Genomic DNA, 27,870 nt, shown 5'->3' with positions numbered 1-27,870 from the left:
GGGGTCCGGTCGTGGGGCCTGAACTCTGGGCCTGGGCGCTGTCCCTCAGCTCTTCAGTTCAAGGCTAGCGCTCTACCACTTGAGCCACAGCGGCACTTCCAGCTTTTTTCTTATGTGGTGCTGAGAATTGAACCCAGGGCCTCATGCATGCAAGGCAAGTGCTCTACCACTGAGCCACCTTCCCAGCCCCGAGAAGTGTTTTCTATATCAGCGCTTAGTTACTTGTTTGAAGACCCTATTTCCAAAAATAGTTACATACTTGGGGGAGGAGGTAGCCAGTAACTGCTATAACTACTATGTGACCTCCAAAATCAGTGCTTTATTTAGCTACTGGTGGTTTTGTTGTGGTGTGGATGGATGGATGGAACCCAAGGTCTCACTATGCTAGAAAAATGTCCTTACTGCCTGGCACTGGTGGCTCATACTTGTAATCCTAGCTGCTCAGGAGGCTGAGATCTAAGGATTGTGGTTCAAATTCAACCCATTAAAGAAAGTCCTTGAGATTCCAATTAACCACCAGAAAACCAGAGTGGAGCTGTGGCTCAAAGTGGTAGAGTATTAGCTATCCTTGAGCAAAAGAGCTCAGGGATAGGACCCAGGCCCTGAGTTTAAGCTCCACAACTAACAACAACCAAAGAAAATCCCTACCTTTGAGCTATACTAGCACAGCACAAGCTGGGGGTCTTATTCTGGCTTTATTTTAGTTTCACTAGCTGCCTCATTTTCATTTCTATGAGACAGAAGGGTGGAACTGCTGTCCCATTGCTGAAGTCCTTACCTTGCAGATCCCTTTAAAACATGTGGGTGAAAAGTTAAGCTTATGAGAACACACAAAGCTATGTAGGCTTACAGCAGAACTCTGGAATCTGTAGTCCTTTTTAAAGCCATCATAAACACACATGGTTTCCTGCAGAGCCTATTGGGGATAAATGATTCATATAAGAATAGAAGTTTCAGGGCTGGACCTGAGAACAAGAGGAGGAGCCTGAGTTTGAGAGAAGACTACTGAGCCACAGTCTTGAGGCTGAAACACTGCAGCTGGATGCTGGCCAATCCGGAGAGCTGCCAAGAGTAACTGAGCTTCCTTAAGAGGGAGGAAACAGTTAAAATCCTGGGGCAGCTGCAATCATTTAGGCGTGGCTTTCCGATCTGACTGGGACTGCACAGATCCTGGGCCAAGGGGCAGAGGAAGCAAGACAGGCAGCAGAGCCTCCCAGATGGCAGAGTTGGATCTGATGGCTTCAGGGCCACTGCCCACTTACCCTATGGCTCCTGTCAGTTCAGATTCTGGGTCAGCCAGCTCCATAGAAGAGGATGTGGGCTACCTAGGGAGGCCAGTAGAGAAGAGTGAGGGACAGAACAATGACGAGGCACAGCCGGGAGCTTCCAATGGTGAAGGGGAGGAGGAGATCCTGTGTGACTTCTGTCTGGGTGCCAGCAGAGTGAGGGCAGTGAAGTCCTGTCTAACTTGCATGGTGAATTACTGTGAGGAACATCTGCGGCCGCACCAAGAGAACAGCAAACTACACAGCCACCAGCTGACTGAACCAGCAAAGGACCAAGACCTGCGTACCTGCCCTGCCCACCACAACCCATTGGTTGCCTTCTGCTGCACTGACCAGCAGTGTATCTGTCAGGAATGTGGCCATTATGAGCACAAGAGCCACACTTCAGTCTCCTTGGAGGCTGCCCGCAGGGACAAGGAAGTAAGTACTTGGGATCTGACCATCTAGGGAGGGTGATGGGAGATGATACCCCCAGGGAGTGGCCGTCACACCACAGTGTCTGACTACAGACATCGCTTTTGTGTTCTGAATGCATAGAAAAGGAATTTAGCCTTAGCACCTAGTTAGTTCAGTATAAATACTTAGTGCCTTTGGCTTCATAAATTGAAGTTATTCTATTCCCATATTTGTTACTGTGAAGTCACTGTTTCTGTGCTTTTGAGTTTCCTAGTATTTCCCATGTAGTTTTGGTAATGTGTGCTTGGGAGTGGGCTGTAGAAGTGGGGGGAATTGGGAGTGGGGAGTGATGTTTCCCTCTGGTGGACTCTACAAAGCATATCCATTTAGTAATGAAATGCAGGCCTTGGCAGAAATCCAAGGGAAAGAGTAAAATCCCTAATATCTCTTTTTTTGCTTTATCCCAAACAAGAGGCCAGTAAAAATTTTGCAACAAAACAAAACAAAAACCTAGATGTGGGCTAGGAAGGTAGCTCAGTGCTAGAGTGCTTGATTTGCATGCATGAGGCCCTGGGTTCGATTCCTCAGTACCACATAAGCAGAAAAAGCTGGAAGTAGAGCTGTGGCTCAAAGTGGTACAGCCCTAGCCTTGAGCTGAAGAGCTGAGGGACAGTGCCTAGGCCCAGGATTCAAGCCCCACCACCAACAACAAAAAAAACCAAAACAAAACAAAACAAAAAACTAGGTGCCCAATCTGAAATCCAAGAACTTAAAAAGGGCTAAGATAACAGAATTTGAAACTTACATCCGGGTATGATGTCAAGGATAGCTTAATTTACGGAAAGTAAAAATTCTGCAGCTAGCGATAACAGGAGAAACTGAAAAGCATCTTGCTCAAATTTTATTTCCATTAGATAGGAAACCTATTCTCGAACACCTAGTTTTCTGTTTCTATTTTTGTTTTGTTTTTCTCTAAAGCTGAACATCTAGAGTCCTTGAAAATTGATTTAGCAATTTCATATACTTTGTTTCTCCTTCTGTGATTTTACAAAAGCACTTTGTTTTCTAATAGAAAGTAGACTTGACTTTTGTCCCACAATTCTTTTTTCTTTTCTTCTTTTTCTTTTCTTTTCTTTTTCTTTGTTTTTTTTTTTTTTTTTTTTTTTTTTTCCAGTTCTGGGCTCAAATTCTGAGCCTGGGCTCTGTCCTAAGCTCCTTTTATGCTCAAGGTTAGTGCTCTACCACTTGAACCACAATGCCATTTCTAGCTTTTTCTGTGATTAATTGGAGATAAGAGACTCAAGGACTTTCCTGGTAGAGTTGGCTTCAAACCTTGATCCTCAGATCTCAGCCTCCTGAGCAGCTAGTATTACAGTGAGTCTCTGGTGCCTGGCCCACATTTCTTTTTTTTTTTTTTTCTTTTTTTTTGCTTATGTGGTACTGAGGAATCGAACCCAGGGCTTCAGGCATGCAAGGCAAGCACTCTACCACTGAGCCAACTTCCCAGCCCTGGCCCACATTTCTTATATTCACACTCAGGATAGTTCCCTATTTGCATTATACATGGATGGCAAATGCTTCTGAGCACTAAAAGAAAGAACTCTTTCTTCTTTCTTTTTTTCTTTCATTTTTCAGCACTGGGGATTGAATTCAGTATCTAACAACTACAAGATAAGCATTCAACCTTTTTGTGTGTGTGTATGTGCCAGTCTTGGGGCTTGAACTGAGGGTCTGGGCACTGTCCCTGAGCATCTTTGGCTCAAGGCCACTCTACCACTTGAGCCACAGAGCCATTTCTAACTTTTTCTGTGTATTTTGGTACTGAGGAATCAAACCCAGGGCTTCATGCATGCGGGGCAAGCCTTCTACCACCAAGCCACATTTCTAGCCCTTTTTTTAATTTTTTAAAATTTTTAAAAATTTTTTTTCCACTCAACCATTTGAGCCACTTCCCTAGCCCCCAAAGAGGTTTTGGGAAAAGGAGTATGTTGCCTGGGCATCTTGTCTGTGCCTATCTCTAGACATAGATTATAACTACTGTGGGGCTTTGGAAAGCTTTGCATTCTAGATGCCAGTGTGTCACTGTTTCCGGCCCAGAAAGCCACTACTTGGCAACTGTTTCCAGTGCTTCCAGTGTCAGGATGTCCTGCCCAGAAAGTAGGTAGATCAACAAAGGAAACAATGACACACAGAGGAAAATAAACCTCGTTGTACATTGCTGTTTTCAAAGTAATTGTTTTGGGTCTTCTCATTCAATCTTCAACTACAAGGTGAAGACTCTTACTATCTCACCACACTTGTTCAGTTGTATATAGTTGAGTGATGCTTGGGTGAGGCATGGAAGCTTCTGGAAAGCTATCTCACCAGAGATGTGAAGAAAGGACCCCAAAATCACAAAACTTTAACCTTAATTAAAAAAAATTGTACCAAAAATCTTACATGCACATATTAGAGATATTAAAGTGACATATAATGCTATTCCCTTTGGCGATAATACCTGAATTTTACTGTTAGGTTTTTTTTTAACTGGAAAAGCAGTGCATGTAAAAAAAAAAAATAAGCCAGGTGCTGGTGGCTCATGCCACCTAATTCTAGCTACTTAAGAGGCTGAGATCTGAAGATCATGGTTCGAAGCCCCTGTGAGACGCATATCTCCAATTAACCACTCAAAAACCAGAAGTGGTACTGTGGCTCAAGTGGTAGAATACTAGCCTTGAGCACAAAGTGGCTAAGGGACAGCGCCCAGACCCTGAGCTCAAGCCCCCAGTTGACAAAAAAGAAAAACTTAGTCATCTCCAGCCTAGCGGTGTGGTTCAAGTGGTATAGCTCCTTCCTAGAAAGTGTGAAGTCCTGAGTTCAAACCTTAATACTGAAAAAAACATCTCTACCAAGCAATGAAATGGGAAGAGAAGGCCTGTACCCCATCCAGGATCCCTCCTGGCTCTCTCCTCTTGTCAGGAGCTAACACTACCTATAATTTCTGTTTCCTTAGAGATGTGTCTACCTATACCAACCCAGATGCAATATAAAATTTAAGTGTGAGAACCTAAAGCACCTCAGCCACTTAGATAGTAATTTGTGCAGGAGGGACTGTGTCAGTCATGTGCAAAATCCCAAATGCAGACATCTTAGAATAGAGCAGGACAGCTGGGTAAGAGGCTCTAGAGCAGGTTTTATACTGAAAAGTAATCATGATACAAGTATGGTGCCACAGCCCCACACTGAAGACCCCTCTCCTGTGTAATTCTGTATCCCTGTTTAAAGCTCAGAGAGCGGGCTGGGAAGGTGGCTCAGTGGTAGAGTGCTTGCCTTGCATGCTCGAGGCCCTGGGTTCGATTCCTCAGCACCACATAAGCAAAAAGAAAAAAGCCGGAAGTGGCGCTGTGGCTCATAGTGGTAGAGCGCTAGCCTTGAGCTGAAGAGCTGAGGGACAGCGCCCAGGCCCAGAGTTCAGGCCCCACGACCGGACCCAAAAAAAACAAAACCAAAAAACAAATAAAGCTCAGAGAGCAAGCTTACTCTAAGGGCTACTATACTAAAGTAGATACACCAAATCTTTGGAGCCAAAACATTCTTGCAAGGAGCCTAAGAGACAAGTCCAAGAGATGTAATGCCCAGATGAGGTTCTGAAAGGGATTGTTTTGAAGTAGTTATTACATATACCCAGTGTTCTTTTCAGGTAGACCCAGCCTCTGCAGTTACTTGCTAAAGGTTTCTTTGGAGCTTGTTAAGGGCTAATAGGCAGGCATGTTGGGTACCAGACGTTACAAATGGTGGGGCCAGGTGGGAAGGTGCAAAGCAGCTAGATCCTGCCTAGGGTTCCCACCTAGCAAGATAACCTAGCAAGCCCTTCCTGAAGCTTCCATGGTTGCCACCAGCTTTGCCAGTGGTGTTGACAGTAAGTATTCTTTACCCTCTCCCATTGAACTTTCATATCTAGCAATTTCTAATGGGGACTCAGTACTTCCCTGCATGATGGCTCAGCTTCCTGAGATCTCTTTGGTCTTAAGAGTTTTTGGTTTTGCCTGCTGGCTGCTGACTTCTCTCATTCCATGGTTCTTTTACATTATTTAGTGAGAGTGTTAGGCTCTACTGTCTACCCTCTAGGATTTCATTACAATCAGGAAACTGAAGTACATACCATAGTTCTATAGAATGCTAAAGGGGTGCCCAATCCCAGAGTTCAAGCCCCACAACCAAAAAAAAGAAATAGAATGCTAAAGGGCTGGCAGCATATCTATAAAGAAGGGAATTAGCTATGGAAGCAAGAGCAGGGCAATACTCTAGGAGGAGGGAAGACCTGAGTTGAGGCTTGTCTTAGGTATTTGAAGACCACTAGGGTCAGGCATGACCTCCAACTTTATTATTAGTTCTAGAAAGGTCAGTACTGGATGCTGACTGAATATGGTCTCTATGTAGAGCAAGAGCTAACTATCAGAGAGCCAAAAATCTTTGCGCTTGCCTGGGGAGCTGTTAACTAACAGCACTCAGTCTACTGGTAACCAATAGGATTGGTATGGAGCTACTGAGGACAAGAGTTTCTTCCAGAAATTCTAAGGAGTATCTTTGATTCAGTATTATGAAACATACGAAGCTAAGAGTGTGTCTTATTTGACACACCAGCATTCTTGGACCAGCATTCAGTGAATAGGTTTTCACCTATTGACTAAAGAATGGAGTCATAGTTTAGATGATGCCAACAGTTACGTCTCTAAAGGGTGAACTTCTGTGTTTGATACTATCTGGAATTTTCTTCTTTCTTCTTCCTCCTCACTGTCTTCTTCCTTCCCTCACTTTTACCCTCTCCCCTTTCTCTTCCTCTTTAAAAACTTTGAGACAGGATCTCATTATATAGCACAGGTTGGTCTTGAACCTGCTATCTTCTTGCCTTAGTTTTCCAAGTTCTGAGAATATTGGGGTATGTTCACTCATGATTTGTTCTTTCTTCTTACTCCCTCTGCTGTTCCTATTTGTATCTCTCACCATTCTCAGCCCCCTTTCCCCTGTAGATGCAGAAGATGGAAACAATTCTGTCAATATAGAGACATGTAGCCTTGCACCAGAAGAGAAGCTAAGTGATTTGACAGTATCATGCAACAAGCAGTGGGTCTTAAGACATCACATACTATGCCTTGTGTAAAAGGTGTCATTACCTTGCAGAATGAGGGAAGGCTTCTCTTTCCTTTGCTTGAAGGCTGTGTCCCAGGTATTACTGTCCCGCTCTCAGGCAGACCTACCCTGGCCTGAGATGGATGTATAGCTCATCTCTTGGGAAGCCCCAAAGCTAGAGTCTAAGGCAACCCTTCATTTTCTAGGAACAAGAATAACTGGAGATACAAGTCTCCAAAGCAGCCACACCTTCTGTGGTAATTGGGAGTGCCTTCCCTTGGGATGACTCACTCTGAAGAGGCCTCCATTTGGTGCTTAGAAATTCTTCTCTCCTTTTATGGTACTCTTCAGACAGAGGAGAGAAGCCCTTTCCTGGATACTCTGGGTGTCTTCTAGGGTTTGGTTGGGGGTAATTGCCTTAACACATTCTTAAGTCACTGCATGAGTTAGGTTGTAAGGTGTGTTCTGTTGTGCCTTCTAACACTTTCAAATCAGTAATTCATGTTTCCTCCCTCTCTCCTGGAATGGGCTATTGGATAACATTCCAGGGTTTCCTGCAAATAGGCCAGAAGCCCTCTAACTTTCTCCTTCTACTCACTTTTCCACTCCCCATTCTCTAGCATCTGCTCCCAGGTATTAGAAGTGAGAAGTCACTGGGGCTACTTCAGCTCTATATCAGTGACCTAGGCCTCAAACAAAGGTTACCCTCATTCAGCAGAGAAGTCTGCAGCTGCTTCCGTCACCAGGGGTAGGGTAGGGTGAGGGTGAGGGGTAGGGTAGCTGGGGAGGGTGGTTAGAATTCCACCAAGCTTTATGTAAGAATGGTCAAACAATTTATAACTTGAGATCTATTAATGCGTGGTGACTCATGGTTTGAAATATAGACAGAAGCTATCATGGTTTGAAATACAGACAGAAGCTATTAAAAGCTAGTTATTATTGTTTCTTTTTTCTCTTTCCTTCCTTCCTTCCTTCCTTCCTTCCTTCCTTCCTTCCTTCCTTCCTTCCTTCCTTCCTTCCTTCCTTCCTTCCCTGTTTCTTTTTCTTTTTCTATCTGATGCCCTTGTAGAAGTAGGAGAGTGACAGGACCTTTGAAGTTTGCAAAGGCTGAAGTTTTCTGAGGTGACAGATTTCTTGGCAGAAGGTGTTAAATGAGTCCCAGGAGACTGGGGTCAAGGCAACCAAACCCAAGATTCTCAGGCAGGGACTTGCCTTGACTAATTGCCTTCCAGGATAAGGACAAGAAATAGATGGGGGTGAAGTGAGGAGGGCTAGCTCTGCCTGCCTGCAGTAGCAGACACAAAGCATGAATGGAAAGCAACCATGGTAGCAGGAAGGATGAGGAGGAGGAGGAAGAGGAGGATGATGATGGCTACAACACTGAGGATAAAATATTGATGTTTATTGTATACCTACAATGTGCCTGGTACTACACAAAATTCTTAATAACAAACAATATCTTATTTAATTCATTATCTCATAATCTTAGGAAGCAAGCACCTTATTGTCATGTTACAGGTAAAGAAATGGATGTTTTGAGACATTAAGTTGTAAAACAATAAGAAATATATATATTTGACCGAATGCTGCTAGCTCATGTCTGAAATCCTAGCTACTTAGTAATCTGAGAATCACTTATTTCCAGTTAACTATTTTAAAAAATGATAGACTTCAGTGGGCAGCTAATTCTTAAGAGATAGAGGTATCAGAGGCAAGGAAACTTCTGAGAATTGGGACTGTTTTGCAGGATTTTTATGTGCTTGTAAGTGTGAGAAAATAGTTTGGTTTTCCTATACATAAATAAATTTGATTAAAGCCTCAGCTGCTAAGTTAAAAAGCTGAGTTTCCCATCTGACTATGTCACTTGCTATAAGCCCATACTTAATGTTAGATAATTTGAGGTCACAATGTCTAGGCTCACTCCCATTGGTGAACACTCAAACCTTGGATAATTGGCTCAATTGTAGCATCTTCAAAATGTAAGAAATAATTTTTGCCTAATATGGGTTTTAAGGATATTCCTTATGAATTCTTGAAATAATGACCAGCACAGTGTAGATGCTCAGGACTTTTAGCCAATTCATCTTGAGTTCAGTCCCAGGAAAGGGCTGGCACAAATCTAATCCTTGGCTTACTGAGATCAGCTTCAAAGGTCAAACTTTCAGGGAAGAAAGATAGGACTTCAAGGATGAAAAGCACCATTGCCCTTGGGAGACTTTCTGTGTGTACTAGGCTCCTTCCTTCCTTAACGCTCTCCTTCCTACTTCTAAGGCTGACCTTCGGTGTACCCAGATAAACTTGGAGCAGAAACTCAAGTTGAATGAAAATGCCATCGCCAGGCTCCAAGCCAACCATAAGTCCGTTTTGGTAAGACTGCTATGTGAATCACTTGTCAGACTCTAGCATACCTGAATGCCACCACAGGATCAGCAAGTGAGAATTACAGGTATAGCTGGCCATACTAGTCTTATCTCAGTCAGGATTTATTGTGAATGTGGTTTACATTTTTAAACAGGCAAGTAATTTACTATTTACAATATAGAGTGAAACCAAGACCAGTCCTGGCATAACAGCATTCTTGTTTTTACATATGCATACTTGACTAGAAGGAGAAAAGTACGTGTGTGTGTGTGTGTGTGTGTGTGTGTGTGTGTGTGTGTGTGTGTGTGTGTGTGTGTGTGTGTGTGAAAGCAAGGTACTTAATCAGAGCTCCACAAATTACACATGATTCTGGCTTCTTCCATCAAGGGAGGGCATTCTGCATGTACATCTCACCAGTCCTGTGTCCTGGACACTGGGATTAAGAGTTGAGAGCTATAGGACCAGTGGGTAGTACTTGATAAGGCCAATGGTGTGCCAGGTTGTTTAGGCCTGGACTCTCTGGTTTATGGCTGCTTTCCAAATGGACTCTGAGTAGACATAAGTAGTTCCATAAATTCCTTTCACTGATGTTGAGCTAATAACTACTAGTCAGAAGAGTGCTGAACACCTACCTATGGCAGTGGGTTAGTAGTATCATCTTTTTTTTTTTGGTTGGCCATGGGCTTGAACTTGGGGCCTTTCCTTGAGCTCTTTTGCTCAAAGCTAGAATTCTACCACTTGAGCCACAGTGCCACTTTGGGTTTTCTGGGAGTTAATTAGAGATAAGAATCTCATGGACTTTACTGCCCGTGTTGGCTTTGAACCATGATCCTCAGATCTCAGCCTCCTGAGTAACTAGGATTACAGGTGTGAACCATCTACGCCCTGCTAGTAGTAGCCGGAGAGTGAATTATTGTATCCTTCTATCTCTCCATCTACCCATTTATCCATCTTTATATCTGTAAATCCATCTACCTTCCCACTAATTTACTTATCCACATCCATCCCCAGTTATTCACCTACTACCTATCCATCCATTCTAATCTACATATGCATTTCCATTTAATTTACACCTCTTGAATGTTTACAGCTAACTAGCTGCTGATGGTTGAAACTACCTTCAAATGTTTAGGCTATTAACTGTTGGCTAGTTTGATATGTTTGTGGCACCTCCTCTCTGCACAGTTTACTTGTCATCATTTAAGTACTAAATAATATTCTTCACCCATCCCATTTTAGATGTAAGTATTTCCCAATGGAAGTTTCAGGAAGAAAAGGCCGAAAAAGGAGTCAATATATGCCCATCATTTGAACCTCCCTTCCACCATCCTTCTTCAAGATTACCTTAGTGGGAATGGGAGAGGGATATAAATCATTAATTTTGTCTTTATATTCATTCCTCTTAGCCTCACAGAATCCTGCTTCTTGAAAAAAACCTTCCTATTATAATTATGGGCATTTTCTTTTCCATAATACCCTTATGTTGGTTCCCATGTCTTGTCCTGCATCTGCTTTTTATTTTATCTTATTTTGTTCTGGTAACAGGGCTTGAGTTCAAGGACGTGTGTTCTTTTTTTTTTTTTTTTTTTTTGGTCCAGTTGTGAGGCCTGTACTCTGGGCCTGGGCGCTATCCCTCAGCTCTTCAGCTCAAGGCTAGTGCTCTACCACTTGAGCCACAGCACCACTTCCGGCTTTTTTCTTTTTGCTTATGTGGTACTGAGGAATCAAACCCAGGGCCTCAGGCATGCAAGGCAAGCACTCTACCACTGAGCCACCTTCCCAGCCCTAGGACTTGTGTTCTTGCTTGGCTTTTTTGCTCAAGGCTGTCAGTCTTTCACTTAAACCATACCTTCACTTCCTGATTCTGAAGGTGATAATGAGGGCTAGGAGCCCCATTTACTTTGATGATTCATACAGCCAGAACATCTAGTATCTGATAGAGCAGGAAAGATGAGTAAGTAAGCCAGGAAATGTCTTATCCATTGGATAAGAGAACTATACCCCACACCTTCTAAGGGTAATAAGCAAAACTTACCTTTCTAGTACATCATTTCTTAATCCTTATTTTCTCCATATTTAAAAAATATTTTTATTATTATAAAGATGCTGTACAGAGGGGTTACAGTTACATAGTCAGGCAAAGGGTAGATTTCTTTTTGGACAATGTCACCCCTTCACTCACTCTCTCTGTTTTCTGTTTGTTTTGTGCTAGTACTGGGGCTTGAACTCAAGCCCTAAGAACTATTCCTTACTTTTTTTCCTTAAGGCTGGCATTCTGTCACTTGAGCCACAGCTCCATTTCCAGCTTTTTGGTGCTTAATTGGAGATAATTTCTCAGAGACTTTACTACCCAGGCTGGCTTTGAAATGCAGTCCTTAGATCCCAGCCTCCTGAGTAGCTAGAATTACAGGTGTGAACCACCAGCACCTGGCTTTCTCCATCTATTTTTTTCATATTTACAAAGTAAAAGTGCAATTTCAACATTTAAGTCTAAATCCAGTTATGATTAATTGTCTGAGAATTTAAAGTATTTACAATAACAAGGAGGCAACATCTTGTGAACAGTGCTCTGGAATTACTACAGTTGGTATGTAGGTTTTGTGTGTGTGTGTGTGTGTGTGTGTGTGTGTGTGTGTGTGTGTGTGTGTGTGTGTGTGTGTTGGTTACCTGTTCAACAGAAGCCTATGCATTTAAAGTATGTGCCTTTACCAGCTGCTCATAGTGAATAAGGCACTAAGTCTTGCTCTTCTCTGATCCAGATAAAATATCAATGTAATGGACAAGGCTCCAATGTTCTTATGAATCTCCCACAGGGCTCAGCCCATGGACTGAAGAGTGTGCCAATATCCCCAGGGATTGGTCCAGGTTATGCCTGCTGAGCTGCTGTGCTGTAGGCAGCTGTGTAGGATCTCCATCTCAGGCCTTTACTTCAAGGCAGTGTAGAAGGGTGTTTGTATTAATCCATCTTCTACTATGATAACAAAGTGCCTGAGCTGAGTAGTTCATAAGGGAAAAGAAGTTTGTTTGGCTCATAGTCTGGAGGTTTATGAGCATGACAGCCTAATTTATAGGTTTCTCAAGTTCACATTTCTGTCTTTCACGTTTCACATTTTGTCTTTCTCATTTCAAATTTCACACTGTCTTTCTCCCACTCCACCCTCACCAGGTGTCTGTATCAGAGGTCAAAGTGGTTGCTGAAGAGCAGTTTGGAGAACTCCTTGCTGCCGTGAGGAAAGCTCAGGCTGATGTCATGCTCTTCTTGGAGGAGAAGGAGCACGCTGCCCTGAACCAGGCTAACAGCATTAAAACCCATCTGGAGTACAGGAGTGCAGAGATGGAGAAAACCAAGCAGGATCTGGCCAGGTTGGCAGCCATCAGCAATACTGTTCTCTTCCTGGAGGTAAAGAACTGGGGAATGGGGACATCGATGCAGCAGCACCATGGAGCACCTTTGCTCCATGGGGCTGAGATGCACCTGTGAGTGCACTGATGAGTGGGGCCGTCAGGAAGCTGTGGGAACAGAGAGAAGTGAGTGCTGATTCAGCAGAGTATGGGAGGGGTAGGGAGAATTGCTCAGAGTTGGAAAGGGGCTGGATGGCTAGATGGTGAGTCAGGTGCAAAGTGCAGAATGTTTTAGGTAGAGGGAAAACATAAGAATCAGTAGAGGGAATGGAATTTTTTTTTCCTGGTCGTGGGACTTGAACTCTGGGCCTGGGCACTGTCCCTGAGCTCTTCAGCTCAAGGCAAGCACTCTACCATTTGAGCCACAGCACCACTTCTTGTTTTCTGGCAGTGAATTGAAAGAGTCTCACAGACTTTCCTTGTCCTGGATGGTTTTGAACCATGATCCTCAGATCTCAGCCTCCTGAGTAGCTAGGATTACAGGCATGAGCCACTGGCTCCTGGCTGGGAATGGAACTTTTAATTGCAATATATCATCGTGCATCAAGGGATAAGCATTGGAACCAGATCTAAGGAACATTTAATCCCTTCTCTCTTTCTTTCTTTCTTTCTTTCTTTCTTTCTTTCTTTCTTTCTTTCTTTCTTTCTTTCTTTCTTTCTTTCTTTCCTTTTCTTTCTTTCTTCCTTCCTTCCTTCCTTCCTTCCTTCCTTCCTTCCTTCCTTCCTTCCTTCCTTCCTCCCTCCCTCCCTCCCTCCCTCCCTCTCTCTCTCTCTCTCTCTTTCTTTTTTTCTTTCTTTCTTTCTTTCTTTCTTTCTTTCTTTCTTTCTTTCTTTCTTTCTTTCTTTCTTTCTTTCTTTCTTTCTTTCTTTCCTTCTTTCTTCCTGTCTTTCCTTCTGTCTTTTTTCTTTTTGCTAGTCCTGGGGCTTAAACTCAGGGCCTGGGCACTGTACTTTCCCTGAGCTTCTTTTGCTCAAAGCTAGCACTCTACGACTTGAGCCACAGCACCACTTGTGGCTTTTTCTGTTTATGTGGTATGAGGAATCAAACCCAGGGCTTCATGCATGTTAGACAAGCACTCTACCATTAAGCCACATTCCCAGCCCTGAACATGTAATCTTGCAGGGAAAGAACTAGAGGCTGAGTGAATTTCTCCATCCTGGATCTGTCACTAAATAGCTTGGTACAGCTTTTAGCAAGTGACTTAACATCTCTCAGTCTCAAATTTTTCATTTATTGGATGAGTGGGAGTGAGTTCAAGCCCCACTACTGGTACATACATACAAATAAAGAAAAAGTATGTATTTCAGTGTAACTTAGATGTGAATTTTAACAAGATAACATTTTCTCCTACATTGTAAGCCAGTCAAAATAATAGTGTTTGTTTATTTGTACTTTTTTGAGGTAGAATCTCATTATGTAGCCTAGGATGGTTTGGAGAAGGCTGAATTCTTGTCTGAGAGACTTGTTTGGGATATTTAGAGTGCAGGAACCTGTGTCTCATTCATTACCATGACTTGTGTCTAAGTTATGAAAAGCTGGAGGTGGGGAAGATCGAGGAAGCTGAATAACTGCAGAAAATAAATATTTGCAACTATGAAAATAAAAATTTATAGAAGAATAAAAAGAACTGGAGCTATATGTTCTATTTTTAAGCTCCCAGTTTGAGCTATATATTGGGCTATCTGTTGGGGACAGCTAATACCTTGATATATACATATATGTATATATATATATATATATATCAAAAGGTATGTATACATATATATAAAGTGTCATATATAGCTGTATATGTATGTGTATATACATACACACACACACACACATATATATATATGGTTTATATTTGTCAGTTGTGGGGCCTGAACTCTGGGCCTGGGCACTGTCCTTCAGCTCTTCAGCTCAAAGCTAGGACTCTACCACTTGAGCCACAGTGCCACTTCTGGCTTTTTCTGCTTATGTGGTACTAAGGAATCGAACCCAGAGCTTCATGCATGCCAGCCAAGCACTCTACCACTGAGCCACCTTCCCAGCCCCTATTTTTATTTTACTTTATTTTTGTCAGTTGTGGGGCTTGAACTCTGGGCCTGGATGCTGTCCTTCAGCTCTTCAGCTCAAGGCAAGTGATCTACCATTTGAGCCACAGCGCCACTTCTGGTTTTCTGGTGGTTTATTGGAGATAAAAGTCTCATGAATTTTCCTGCCTGGGCTGGCTTTGAACCACAATCCTCAGCTCTCAGCCTCCTAAGTAGCTAGGATTACAGGCATGAGCCACTGGTGACCAGTTTATTAATATTTTTATGCTGGTCCTGAAGCTTGAATTCAAGGCCTGGCAACTGTCCTTAAGCTTTTGTATTCAAGGCCTATCACTTGAGCCACCTATCACTTCTGGTTTGGGCTTTTTTGTTTTGTTTTGTTTTTGTTGGTTTTGGGGATTGAACTTAGACCTGGGTGCTATCCCTGAGCCTCTTTGTGCTCAAGGTTAGTATTCTACTACTTCAGCCACAGTGCCACTTCTGATTTAGCTAGGATTACAGGCATGAGGCACCAGTGCCCGGCTTCCCACTTCTGGTTTTGGGGGTCGTTAATTGGAGATTAGGCTTAGGCTGGCTTTGAACTGCCACCCCCAAATCTCAGCTTCCTGAGTAATTAAGATTACAGGCATGAACATCAGGGGTCTGGAAAGTTTTGATATTTAAAAGCCTAATTTCCCACTTAATTTGGGAAAGACTCATTTCTATTTTAGGGCCCAAAAGCATAGAAGCTTTTTATCTTGTTAGAGCATAAGTAGGAACTTATACATCTATTTTCTTTGTGAAGCATACATGCCTATCACCCCTTAGACATAATGAGGAAAGCATCCCAATGTAAGAATAATGGAACCCAAAGCAAGTCCTCCTATTTTCTTTCCTTCAGGAGTACTCCAAGTTTAAGAATGCTGAAGACACTGCTTTCCCTAGTGTTTACATTGGGCTAAAGGATAAGCTCTCAGGTATCCGCAAGGTCATCACAGACTCTACCACAGACATAATCCAGTTGCTGGAGAACTATAAGGAAAAGCTTCAGGAGTTTGCCAAGGAAGGTGAGGCACTTTCTGGGCCATGAGCTCTGGTCAATGTTTATCCAGAATGATTGACAGAAAGCAAGGGAGAACCAGGAAAGGGATGCACATCAGGAGAAATCTAAATTTCAAAGCCATCTTTCAGCTCAGCTGTATCAAAATGGACTCTTGTCCATAGACTCTTATCTTGATTTTATTTCATAATTGAGACCCAGAGAAGTAAATACATGCTTCAAGCAATTTTCTGGCCATTCTTTGATTAGTTTCTCAGGTTGCTGGTACCTGTATTCTAAGTGAAATTCAAGTTAGTCTGGGATATGTGTGTGTGTGTGTGTATGTGTATGTGTGTGTGTGTGTGTCCTGTGTCTTGAACTCAGGGCATGTGATTCTCTTTGAGCTTTTGAGCTCAAGGATAATACTCTTCCACTTGAGCCACAGCTCCACTTCTGGCTTTACAGTGATTAATTGGAGATAAGAGTCTCAGGGACTTTCCTTCCAGGGCTGGTTTTTAACTGTGATCCTCGGATCTCAGCCTCCTGAGTAACTGGATTACAGATGTGAGCCACCAGTACCCAACTTCAGTCTGGGATCTTTTTCAGCTTTTTCCTGGCCCATTGAATATTTTTAGGGGTCAACATTTATTTTTCTTAGAAGCCCATGGAAAAGTGACCTATTTTTTTTTTTCAGTTTTCCTGACAACCTGGATAGATGTACATTCACAGTTCTTTGTTTTCTAGAAGAGTATGACATCAGAACTCAAGTGTCTGCCATTGTTCAGCGCAAATATCGGGCCTCAAAACCTGAGCCTAGAACCAGAGAACAGTTTCTCGAATGTAAGTTGTGAATTCCTTCCCCTGGTAGTTGATATCAATGTAGGGCTTTGCTGAAGCAACAACCAACTTGTCTTGTAGAAGATTTAGGTTGTTTCCACCTCTTGTCTATCCCTAAATGATTTACTTTAAAATTGTAATTAAAAGTTTTTTCTGAAATAGTTTAAAACTTATCAAAACATTGCAAAAGAAGGACAAAGAATTCCTTTACACTTTCCACTAAGCTTCTCCAAATGCTAACACTGTACATACCTATAATACAATCAATCAAAGTCAAGAAATTGGTGTAGTTGTAGTACTGTTAACAAACAGGCAAGCCGGGCACCCGCCTGTGGCTCACACCTATAATCCTAGCTACTCAGGAGGCTGAGATCTGAGGATCATGGTTCAAAGCCAGCCCAGGCAGGAAAGACCGTGAGACTGCTATCTCCAATAAACCACTAGAAAACTGGAAGTGGCACTGTAGCTCAAGTAATATAGTGCTCACCTTGAGCTGAAGAGCTGAGGGACAGCGCCCAGGCCCAGAGTTCAAGCCCCATGACCAACCAAAAAAAAAAAAGGAGAATTTATTCAGATCTCATCAATTATTCTTCCATTACCCTTTCTTCTGTCCTATGTTCAGTCTAGGAACCCAGGTGTTTCCATGTCTCCTTAGAACTCTTTTTTTTGGGGGGTCCAGTTGTAGGGCCTGAACTCTGGGCCTGCGCGTTGTCCCTCAGCTCTTCACCTCAAGGCTAGCACTCTACCACTTGAGCCACAGCGCCACTTCTGGCTTTTTTCTTTTTGCTTACGTGGTGCTGAGGAATCGAACCCAGGGCCTCATGCATGCAAGGCAAGTGCTCTACCACTGAGCTACCTTCCCAGTCCCTCCTTAGAACTCTTCAGTCTGGGTCATTGTATCAATCTTTCTTTGTCCTTCATGACCTTGGCACTTTAGAGAGTCACCAAGTGTTTCTTCTTTTTTTTTTTTTTTTTGTCAGACCTGGAGTTTGAACCCAGGGCCTGGCCTCTGTCCTTGAGCTTCTCTGTGCTTCAGGCTAGTGCTCTATCACTTGAGCCACAGTGCCATATCTAGCTTTTTCTGTATATGTGGTACTGAAGAATCGAACCCAGGGCTTCAAGCATGCTAGGTAAGCACTCTGCCACTAAGCCACATTCCCAGCCCCAAATGTTTCATTTATAAATCTTACTTGACCAGATTCCCTTGTACTGTTATTATGTGGCATTGGACTGAGCTGTTAACTTTTTTTTTTTTTTTTTAATTTTGGTGAGTACTCAGCCTTGAATGCTGGGCCTTGAGCTCTCGCTTAGCTTTTTTCCCCCTCAAGGTTGGCACTTTACCAAATGAACTACAATTTCATTTTTAGCTTTTTGATGCTTAATTGGAGGTAAGAGTCTCATGAACTTTTTTTGCCTAGGCTGGCTTTGAACTGTGATGCTCAGATCTCAGTCTCCTGAGTAGCTAGGATTATAAGTGTGAGCCATCAGCACCTGGGTTTCTTTGGATCTTACTAGGGGCCACGATGCCAATTACTATCTCCTTTTTTTCTACTTCTCAACACCTCTTGGGCGCCACACAGTTTCTTTTATTTATTCTTGCTACCTCACAGAAGCACATTTATATTTTATAGACAGACATAATATAAGAACTTATATGCCCTTTATTCTGAACTTTAAATAAAAATTAGACATATCTTACTGTAATATTTTTGGTCAGTCGTGGGGCTTGAACTCTGGGCCTGGGTACTGTCCCTGAACTCTTCAGCTCAAGGCTAGTCTCTACTACTTGAGCCACAGCACTACTTCTGGTTTTCTGGTGGTTTATTAGAGATGAGAGTCTCATGGACTTTCCTGCCCCGGCTGACTTTGAACCACTATCCTCAGATCTCAGCCTGTTGAGTGGCAAGGATTACAGGCATGAGCTACCAGTGCCTGGCTAATTTGTCGTCTTTTAACATTACATGCATTTTTATATCAACTTCTTTTGCATTACAAGTATTTTATACATATTAACTTTCTTCTTTGAATATTATCATGAATAATGTAATATTCAAAATAATACCTTTGGACATATTATTATTATAGGCAACAAGTAAGGCATTGCACCTAATCCATTGCATCTAGTCCATTGCTTCTAGTAAGAAAGACCTGATTATGGAGGTTGAATTAAGAGGCTGGAGAGAAGTGGAACTATAGGAGAACTACAGAACTTTCTACTGTCTGTGTGTAGGAAGGGATGGTGGGGACAAGAATGAAGGCAAATGAAAGGTAAAAAATGATTTTGAGCTTAAACAACTATGTGAACAGAAATAGTATTATTCTGAGATTGGTAGAAGAATATAGGTTGGGGGAATGTTTATGCTAATGCTAAATGCTAACGCTAAATATTGGCTGAACATTTTGAAATGAATGAATGGATCAAATGTTGGAGATGAATACCTATATCCCCAAACCTCTGTCAACCATGGATATAATTGTGTCTGGCTTTTTTTTTTTTTTTTTTTTTTATCAGTTGTGGGGCCTGAGCTCTGGGCCTGGGCACTGTCCCTCAGCTCTTCAGCTCAAGGCTAACGCTCACCACTTGAGCCACAGCTCCACTTCCAGCTTTTTCTGCTTATGTGGTGCAGAAGAATCGAACCCAGGGCCTCATGCATGCAAGGCAAGCAAGCACTCTACCACTGAGCCACCTTCCCAGCCCTTTTGTCTGGCTTTTTGTGCAGACCTGTTAATGAATGAGTGAATGAATACAGTAAATAATTTAATTTAGTTTTTGATTCAGCTCACAGGCAATGCAATAACTATCAATTAATTTGGGCTTCAGAAAGGGAAGACAGGGAGCGATTTGCATTCTCCCTCTTGTCTGGTCTTCACTCATCTCTTTTGCTAGGGGAATAAGGGCTGGGAAAGCTGAGAATGGGGAGATGGATGTTTACTGCCACCATCCTAGGAGGCCAGCTAGGCTTAAAGTGTTCTATCTGAATCAGCTGTCAGTTTCCGAACTACTCTCCCTGCATTCTATGTTTCTCCAGATGCATGTGACATCACATTTGACCCTGACACAGCACACAGGTATCTCCGGCTGCAGGAGGACAACCGGAAGGTCACCAACACCTCACCTTGGGAACATCCTTACCCAGACCACCCCAGCAGGTTTGTGTATTGGCGGCAGGTGCTGTCTCAACAAAGTCTGTACCTACACAGGTACTATTTTGAGGTGGAGATCTCTGGGGCAGGCACCTACGTTGGCCTGACCTGCAAAGGCATTGACCGGAAAGGGGAAGAACGCAACGGTTGCATTTCTGGAAACAACTTCTCCTGGAGCCTCTATTGGAATGGGAAGGAGTTCACAGCCTGGCACAGTGACACAGAGACCCCGCTCAAAGCTGGCCCTTTCCGGAGGCTCGGGATCTACATTGACTTCCCAGGAGGGATCCTTTCCTTCTATGGCATAGAGTATGATGCTATGACGCTGGTTCACAAGTTTGACTGCAAGTTTTCAGAGCCAGTCTATGCTGCCTTCTGGCTTTCCAAAAAAGAAAATGCTATTCGGATTGTGGATCTGGGAGAAGAACCTGAAAAGCCAGCAAGCTCCTCAGTGGAGGCTGCTCCCTAGATTCCAGGATCCATATTGCAGGTCTTTGCTAACCACAATGATGAAGCAGCAGCTTTCATTTTAAGGCTGTTTTGAAGACAGAAATGTTTGTAATTTGTAGCTGGCTTTAAAAATTATATGAGTCACCAGGCACCCATGGCTCATGCCTGTAATCCTAGCTACTCTGGAGGCTGAGATTTGACCCTACCCAGGCAGGAAAGTCTGTGAGACTTTTAGCTCCAATAATCCACCAGAAAATCAGAGGTGGTGCTGTGGCACAAGTAGTAGAGCACTAACCTTGAGCTGAAGAGCTCAGGGACAGTGCCCAGGCCTAGAGTTCAAGTCCCACAATCAACAACAACAACAACAACAACAAATGTCTGTGAATGAGGTAAAGGCTCGCCTGATGTTCTCTTTTGCTGCAGGCAGCACTGCTTTATTTATATTTGAAGTGATTAATTCCAAGGCATCAGTCTCCCCCATAATCTTCTAATCAGACATAGTCTGCTGTCTGCTCAGGTGAATCCTACACTTGGCCCAGAATTAGTAACAGGACTCTTCATAATCCTAAAAAGTTTGCAGAGGAATACAATAAGTTGCAAGCTTTACTGTACATTTCTATGGGAAACACTAAGTCCTTCCTGTGCATTAATTCCTTACGCCAGAACCATTGTGGCAATGCTTATATTGTACACATTATGCAAATAGAGAGATTGTGGTCCAGGGAAGTCAAGGTAGTTAACTAACTTATCCTTAACTTGGGGAAAAGCTGAGATTCAAATCTGGGTGGGCTGTTATTAAACTTTTGACCACTATGATATATTGTCTTCATTATATCACGAATATTTTGTATATAGGATTAAACCACATGATGGACTACATTTTAGAGAAACAATGTCCTAAACCTACCTCTTAAGAGTTTACGTGTACTATGCCTGGTTTACCCATTCAACCATGGACTCACCACTTCACAAAGCTCTTTCTAGTTTTACTAAGATTATCGCAAATGCATTAATGGAGTCTAAGTCTTAGCCTCTTTGACCTCTTAGAAGGGAAAATGAGAAGTATTTCTTTCTAAAATCACCTGCACTTTGTAAACTTATCTGATTTATCATTCAAAGGAGTGATCTCAAGTATTTGTGGATAGCTCTCACACTCTGTTAAGAGCTGTTCCTGTTTTCAAAGCTAAATTTTCTGACTTTGCTTTATGGTTCCCATTGCCTTGATTCATAGTACCTTTTCCTTTCCCTTCGATTATTTTGTTCTCCTTTTGACAGATAACCTCCTTAAGTTTAATAACAAGCACTCAATCAAGCCTTTAGATAAATGACAAACTATCTTTTTTTTTTTTTAATCAGTGGTGGGGCCTGAACTCTTTGCCTGGGTGCTGTCCCTCAGTTCTTCAGCTCAAGGCTAGGGCTCTACCACTTGAGCCACAGCACCACTTACGGTGTTTTCTGCTTATATGGTGCTGAGGAATCAAACCCAGGGCCTCATGCATGCAAGGCAAGCACTCTCCCACTGAGCCACCTTCCCAGCTCCCAACAAACTATCTTTAAATGTGTTTCCAAGGGGCTGAGGACATAGCTCATTAATAGGTATAACTCTTACTTAGCATGCTGAAGGCCTTGGGTTTGATCCCTAGCACCTCAAAAAATAGCAATTAAAGAGTATGTTTCTGGCCTAGCACCAGTGGTTTGTACCTGTATCCCTAGATACTCAGGAGTCTGAAATCTGGAAGATCTGTGGTTCAAACCCAACCCAAGTAGAAAAGTCATTGAGACTACATCTCAAGTGGTAGAGCAAGAAAAGTTGAGGGGGAAGCCCAAACTTTGGGGGAGGGGGCCAAAGTTTAAATTCCAGTATTAGCAAAAATAAATAAACAAAGTTTCAGAGGACATATCCTGAGATCTTTTCTGGGATTTACTGGAAGTATTACTTTCGGGTCTTTTCCTTTGATCTGTGTCAAGACAAATGTCTTCCTGTTCAACCAGCTTGATTATCTATCTCAACAGTGTGTTCTCTTTACATTATTTGACTTGTTTCTAGAGACTCTGTCCTGCATTTATGCCTAAGGATTTATGCAGTATAGAATTTCAGTGTTTTTACTTTAATTTCCTCACATTGCTGTTATGTACTGAGATATTTAAGACTCATGATTCTGCATCCAGTATGTTAGCTTTCCTTCCCACCCTAGTGTTACCTGCCAAAGCCAGTCTTTTCTTCTTAAGCCTGAACCTTGGTGATGTGTACATTGATTGGGGTAGGGCTAAATCCAGTCTTGCAACACTCAGTCAATATCTTTTAGGTTTAATTATACAAGTTATTCATTGATAGAATGATATACAATGTGGTAGTTCACCTTTTGTTCCTTTCTCCACTGATCATAATGAGGGTATTTCTACATGGCAAAACTCAATATATGCTCTGTCTGAATTTCTTTTCTTTTTTTTTTGTCCCAGTGATTTTTTTTATTGTGAAAATACTGTACAGAGAGGTTGCAATTACATGGGCAAGATAATGAGTACATTTCTTATCAAGCATTGTAGCCTCCTCCTTTGTTTCCTCTTCCCATTCATTCCCATCCTCCCCCGCCCCCCCACCCAATCCTCCCCACCCCCACCAAAGTTGTAAAGTTTGTTTTCGACATTACGACTTGTACATCTCATTGTTGCAATGGGTCCATCTGTATCCCTATTTAAACGATTTGTTTTTCCCCTTCCCCTCCACAAATTATACCGATGTCAAATACAGTGAAAGCAGGGGTTATACCGTGGGGGAGGGACATACAAAGCAACAAAGAAATAATCTTATAAATGTGTTAGAAACAATCGTATGATCTGTCTGAATTTCTTTGATCTGTTAAATAATATTCTTAAAACAGAAAATGGTATTCGTTTGTCTTGTCTTGATTTTTCTTCTTGTTTTGACAAATGTTTAATTATTTTTTCAGAAAGTATGGTATATTTAACAATATACCATGCTTTCTTGGCTCTTCTGTTTCAACTTTCAGATTTTTCAAAGAGCTATTCTATACATTTGATCCAAGTTTTTATTATTTTTTATTATCTTCAAGTAGTTGTAGAAAGGAGTTGCCATTTAACAAAGCAGTTTATAAATCAAATATATCTTGATCAATGTCACCCCTTTAACATTCCCACTCATCCCTCTCCTACTCCCCCCCTTAATTGATATATTATAATTATACACAGTTATGGGGGCCAATGTGATATTTTAAGACATATATGCAAAACATAATAATCAAATGAGGATAATTTATTTCTTAGAAGTGAGAACATTTAAGATTCTTCTGGCTCGTTCGGAATCCTGCTTTGTTTTTAACTGAATCTGTGGGATTGTTAGTGCTTGCCATTTTCTTAATTTCACAGAATATTTGATGGACAACTTAGAAAGAATTTTATATGGATTAATGCCAAATTTACTGGTCTATTGTTTCTAGAAAACTGTTTCTGTGTTTGTGTGTGTGTGTGTGTGTGTGTGTATGTGTGTGTATGTGTGTGAAAAATCAAGGCAATTTTGTCTGTTCTCATTCTCTACAATTTTCTGATTTCTCAAAGATTTCTACTTGATACATAATCATGAAGGTAAAGTGTGTCAGTGTCCTAAGGTACAATTTGGTTAGGACAGAATACTGTAGCTCATGTAAGAACAACTATTTAGATGTCTCCTTACCTAGTTTGAACTTAATTTGCCTTTTAATTATTTTTTTGTCTGTTTTCAGGTTATAGGTCCTTTTTGATAAAATAGTTCAAGGGCAAAATAAAGAGTTGGGCCTAAGTGAGGGAGTAGGGACTAAAACAAAAAAGAGTTGGGCCTATTTGTTTTCTTTCTGTCATTGCCTCAAATGATGGACATGTATATCATTTTTCTTTTTCTTTGTCTCAAAACTGAAAACAAAAAATAAGGAAAGAAAAAGCAAAAAGAGAGAACAAAGGCCTATTTTATAGGCTTCCTGGCATTTGCCTCTGGCTCTTATTTTCTCTTCCATTGTGTAGATTTGCCTAAAATAAAAAAAAATAGAAATAAACCTGAATTCATCAGGAGCTTGCTTTGGTGACAAATTATTTTTATTCCATGACTAAACCAGTCAGAATGTACTTTTAACTACTAATTTATTTTTGTCCCAACTTTTGGAAATCCAAATGAATTCTCTTCCAGGAATGTCATTCAGTCCTACATTATCCAGTGATTCACAATGAAATGACCAGATACCAATATTGGCTCAGCCATGGAGCCCTTATCACTATCTGAGTCAATTTTGTATTGCTATGACAGACTACCAGTGACTGGGTAAGTTATAAAGAAGGTAAAGTTATTTTATTCATAAATAAATAAATAAACACTAATTATTTTTACATATTTAGAGGCTGGGAAGTCCAAGGTCAAGGGACTTTACATCTGGTAAAGGCCTTGTCGCTGCCTCAACCCAGGGTGGAAAAAGACAAGGGAAAGCATTGTTGAGAGATTAAACTGGGCAGCCTTATGACTTTTATAATGGACCTCCCAACTTCCGTACAGTTGGCATTAAGTTTTCCTGTACTGATTGCCACCTAGCTGTACCATACCTCCTTGAGAATGTCCTACCTTCTTGAGAATATTATTCTCAATTTTATTTGAATGACTGCCCCCTCCCCAGGTTCCATGTATTGCAGGCTTGGCCCCCAGGATGGACCTGTTGGAATGCGGTAGAACCTTTAAGAGGTGGGGCCTGGTGGGAGATCCCTAGGTCCTTGTGTGTGTGTGTGGGGGGGGGGGTGTCCTACAAGGGGGTTATCAGGCATCAGTCCCTCTCTCTCTCTCTCCCTCCCTCCCTCCCTCCCTCCCTCCCTCCCTCCCTCTCTCTCTCTCTCTCCCTCTCTCTCTCTCTCCCTCTCCCTCTCCCTCTCTCTCTCTCTCTCTCTCTCTCTCTCTCTCTCTCTCTCTCTCTCTCTCTCTCTCTCTCTCTCTCTCTCTCTCTCTCTCTCTCTCTCTCTCTCCCCACCACCACACCAGCCCTGGGGCTTGAACTCAGGATCTGGGCACTGTCCCTGAACTTCTTTTGCTCAAGGCTAGCACTCTACCACTTGAGCCACAGTGCCACTTCCAGCTTTTTCAGTTTCTGTGGTACTGAGGGCTTCATGCATGCTAGGCAAGCACTCTACCACTAAGCCACATTCCCAGCCCCTTCCTTCTTTTCTCTGCTTCCTGGCTCATGAGGTGGGCAGTTTGCTCTGTCTGGTCCTTCATACCATTGTTATCTGGTGCCCCCACCAGAGGCCAAAGCAATGAGTCTGCCTGATCTTAGACTGGAATCTCTAAATGGTCCAAAGGAACTTTTTTTTTCTCTTTTAAGTAAATTATAACTCCTTTGGTATTAAGTTTTCCATTAAGTTGACTTTAAATACCTTTGTTTCACCACCCTCTCCTTTAAAATCACTGACAAGCCGGGTAATGGTGGCTCACACCTGTAATCTGAGCTACTCAGGAGGCTGAGATCTGAGGATCACAGTTCAAAGCCAGTCCAGGCAGGAAAGTCTGTGAGACTCTTACCTCCAATAAACCACTAGAAAACTGGAAGTGGCACTGTGGCTCAAGTGGTAGAGCTCTTGCCTTGAGCTGAAGAGTACAGGGACAGCACCTAAGCCCAGAGTTCAAGCCCCACGTGCAATAAAAAAATAAAAATAATAAAATTACAAATAAGTGACTTGGAAACTCACTGTCTCCTCGTGAATAACAGCTTCTCTTTGTTTACCTTTGCCAACAAGTGTCTTATAGGTTGAGGGACCCTTATTCCTAACTAGAAGTGTGTCAGATTTCAAATATTTACATTTTGGAATATTTGAACATACACAATGAAGTTTCTTATGGACAGGCCCAAGTCCAAACACAGATTTCACTTAAACACATACTCTGAAAGTGATTATATACTATATTTTAAATAATTTTGTGCATGAAATAAAGTTTTATGATGCAAATTTTCCACTTGTGATGTAATGTGAATGCTCAAAATGTTGTAGATTTTGGAAGGTTTAGGGATACTCTTAACCTATATTGCAACAGACATTTCAGAGCAAAAGCCTTGGCTTCAGGAGTCCTAACACGTTTGGTTCCTATCACCCATCCCAACATGCCAATAAAGATACAGAGGGCTGAGAAAGGAGATCTAGTTAATATAACACAAGGACACAGGAAGAAGGAAAGTGAATAGTTTAGCCCTTCAGGGTACTGTCATGACCCTGACATCCTTCCTCCCTCCTTCCCTCCCTAATGGTGCTTTAACTCGGGACCTCAAATTCTGGTTCAGTTTGCTTGCCTACAGCTTGTACCCTACGACTTAAAGCACAGCTCTAATTCAGCTTTTTTGCTGGATAATTGGAGATAAGCTGGAGGACATTTCTGCACAGAATGACTTCAAACTGTAATCCTTAGACCCAGCCTCCTAAGCAGTTAGGATTACAGGTATGAGCCACTGGTGTCTGACAAACTCTAAGTTTAAATAGAAGAGTTGAAGTAGGGGCAAGAAGTATGCATAGTCTTGGTCAAACTGCAGACTGGTAGTCATTGGTAGCCCTAACATAACTCCTGAATGTATCATAAGCCAGAGCCAAAGAGTAAAACTCTCATAAAACAGGTTAGACTGGGCTGGGAAGGTGGCTCAGTGGTAGAGTGCTTGCCTTGCATGCATGAGGTCCTGGGTTCGATCCCTCAGCACCACATAAGCAAAAAGAAAAAAGCTGGAAGTGGCGCTGTGGCTCAAGTGGTAGGGCACTAGCCTTGAGCTGAAGAGCTGAGGAACAGCGCCCAGACCCAGAGTTCAGGCCCCACAACCGGACCCCCCCCCCAAAAAAAAAAGTTTAGACTTACATTTTTGTGTCATTTTTTGTTTTAAAAACTACCCATACCCATACATATTTTACATCCATTTCAATATAGAATGCATAGTACCTACATATTGTAGTGGACTAGGATTGCTTGCTCAAAATAACAATCTCACTAACAATATAGTAGTTCTTTAGGTCTATAGTTTTACTTTCCAAGATGTCAGTCATTCCAGGTCAAACTGAGTCTGAACTATTGATAGCATCATAGGAAGAAGGGTGAATGTAGAAAAAGAAGATTTTTTTGAGAGAAAAACCAAATTGATATGCTTTTATTACATTGTCTTGTTATCATACTTATGACCTCCGGAGAGGGAGACAATCCATCGAGCACAGTGAAAGGTGAGCAAAAGAAGTGTATTTACACTATTTACACCAGAAAGGGGGTCCTGAGACTACCTTGTCCTGGGCCAGATACCCAGAACCAAGAGCAGCCTCAACCACCAAACCTCTAAGCCTCCAATAGGCAGCCCCAGACCCTGATTAGTTGGTCTGAAAAACCACCAAATTAGTTGGTCTGCAAACCTCCAAACCTCAGACCTCCAAAGCTGTATACACCCAGATAGGTGTATACACTGCAGCCTGTATACACCCAGATAGGCTCCCCAACTAATGGTTTCAAACCGCCATGCTCCTCCCCAAGCCTACCCCCATCCAATCCCAATAGGCAGCTGGCCATGTGGGGCTCAACACCCCACCCCCTCCAGTAGTATGCCCCGCCCCTTTCAGCGGCATTCCCTGCCCCTTTCAGCGGCATTCCCCGCCCCCTTCGGCTGCATGCCTGGGGCAGTGACGTCAGCCGCTGTGGCCTGGTTTGTAGAGCAGGAGGCTGGCCTTTTGATGCCCCGCACCCTGCAGCAGGCCCAGACCATGGAGCCACGCTGACTATTGGGGCCCTGCTGATTATTGGGCCCTCACGGGTTATTACAATCATTGCTTTTTTTTTTTTTTTTTTCT

The 27,870-nt window shown here is 42.4% G+C and overlaps 1 protein-coding gene across 1 annotated transcript; it reads left to right on the top strand.

The window, feature by feature from the left end:
* The first annotated feature begins 1,187 nt into the window (after positions 1 to 1,187).
* Trim16 (tripartite motif containing 16) lies at positions 1,188 to 22,636 on the top strand. The gene is made up of 6 exons (XM_070026984.1): positions 1,188 to 1,706; positions 9,063 to 9,158; positions 12,319 to 12,552; positions 15,469 to 15,634; positions 16,351 to 16,446; positions 19,473 to 22,636. Exons 1-6 carry the CDS (start codon positions 1,218 to 1,220, stop codon positions 20,054 to 20,056), a joined length of 1,665 nt encoding a protein of 554 aa, XP_069883085.1. The 5' UTR covers positions 1,188 to 1,217; the 3' UTR covers positions 20,057 to 22,636.
* The last annotated feature ends 5,234 nt before the right edge of the window (positions 22,637 to 27,870 follow it).

This window comes from Dipodomys merriami, unplaced genomic scaffold (assembly GCF_024711535.1).
Source record: "Dipodomys merriami isolate MVZ:Mamm:240054 unplaced genomic scaffold, mDipMer1.0.p SCAF_19, whole genome shotgun sequence".
Lineage (NCBI taxonomy): Eukaryota > Metazoa > Chordata > Mammalia > Rodentia > Heteromyidae > Dipodomys > Dipodomys merriami.
Note: the sequence above shows the minus strand (reverse complement) of the source record. Positions and strands in the feature narration are given on the sequence as shown.

What these genes read in the sequence shown, in the direction of transcription:
- Trim16 (XM_070026984.1), top strand. Translation starts at nt 1,218, where the DNA reads ATGGCAGAGTTGGATCTGATGGCTTCAGGGCCACTGCCCACTTACCCT. An exon ending in ATACTGTTCTCTTCCTGGAG is followed by an intron (nt 12,553 to 15,468) that starts GTAAAGAACTGG and finishes TCTTTCCTTCAG; the next exon opens with GAGTACTCCAAGTTTAAGAA. An exon ending in CAGAGAACAGTTTCTCGAAT is followed by an intron (nt 16,447 to 19,472) that starts GTAAGTTGTGAA and finishes ATGTTTCTCCAG; the next exon opens with ATGCATGTGACATCACATTT.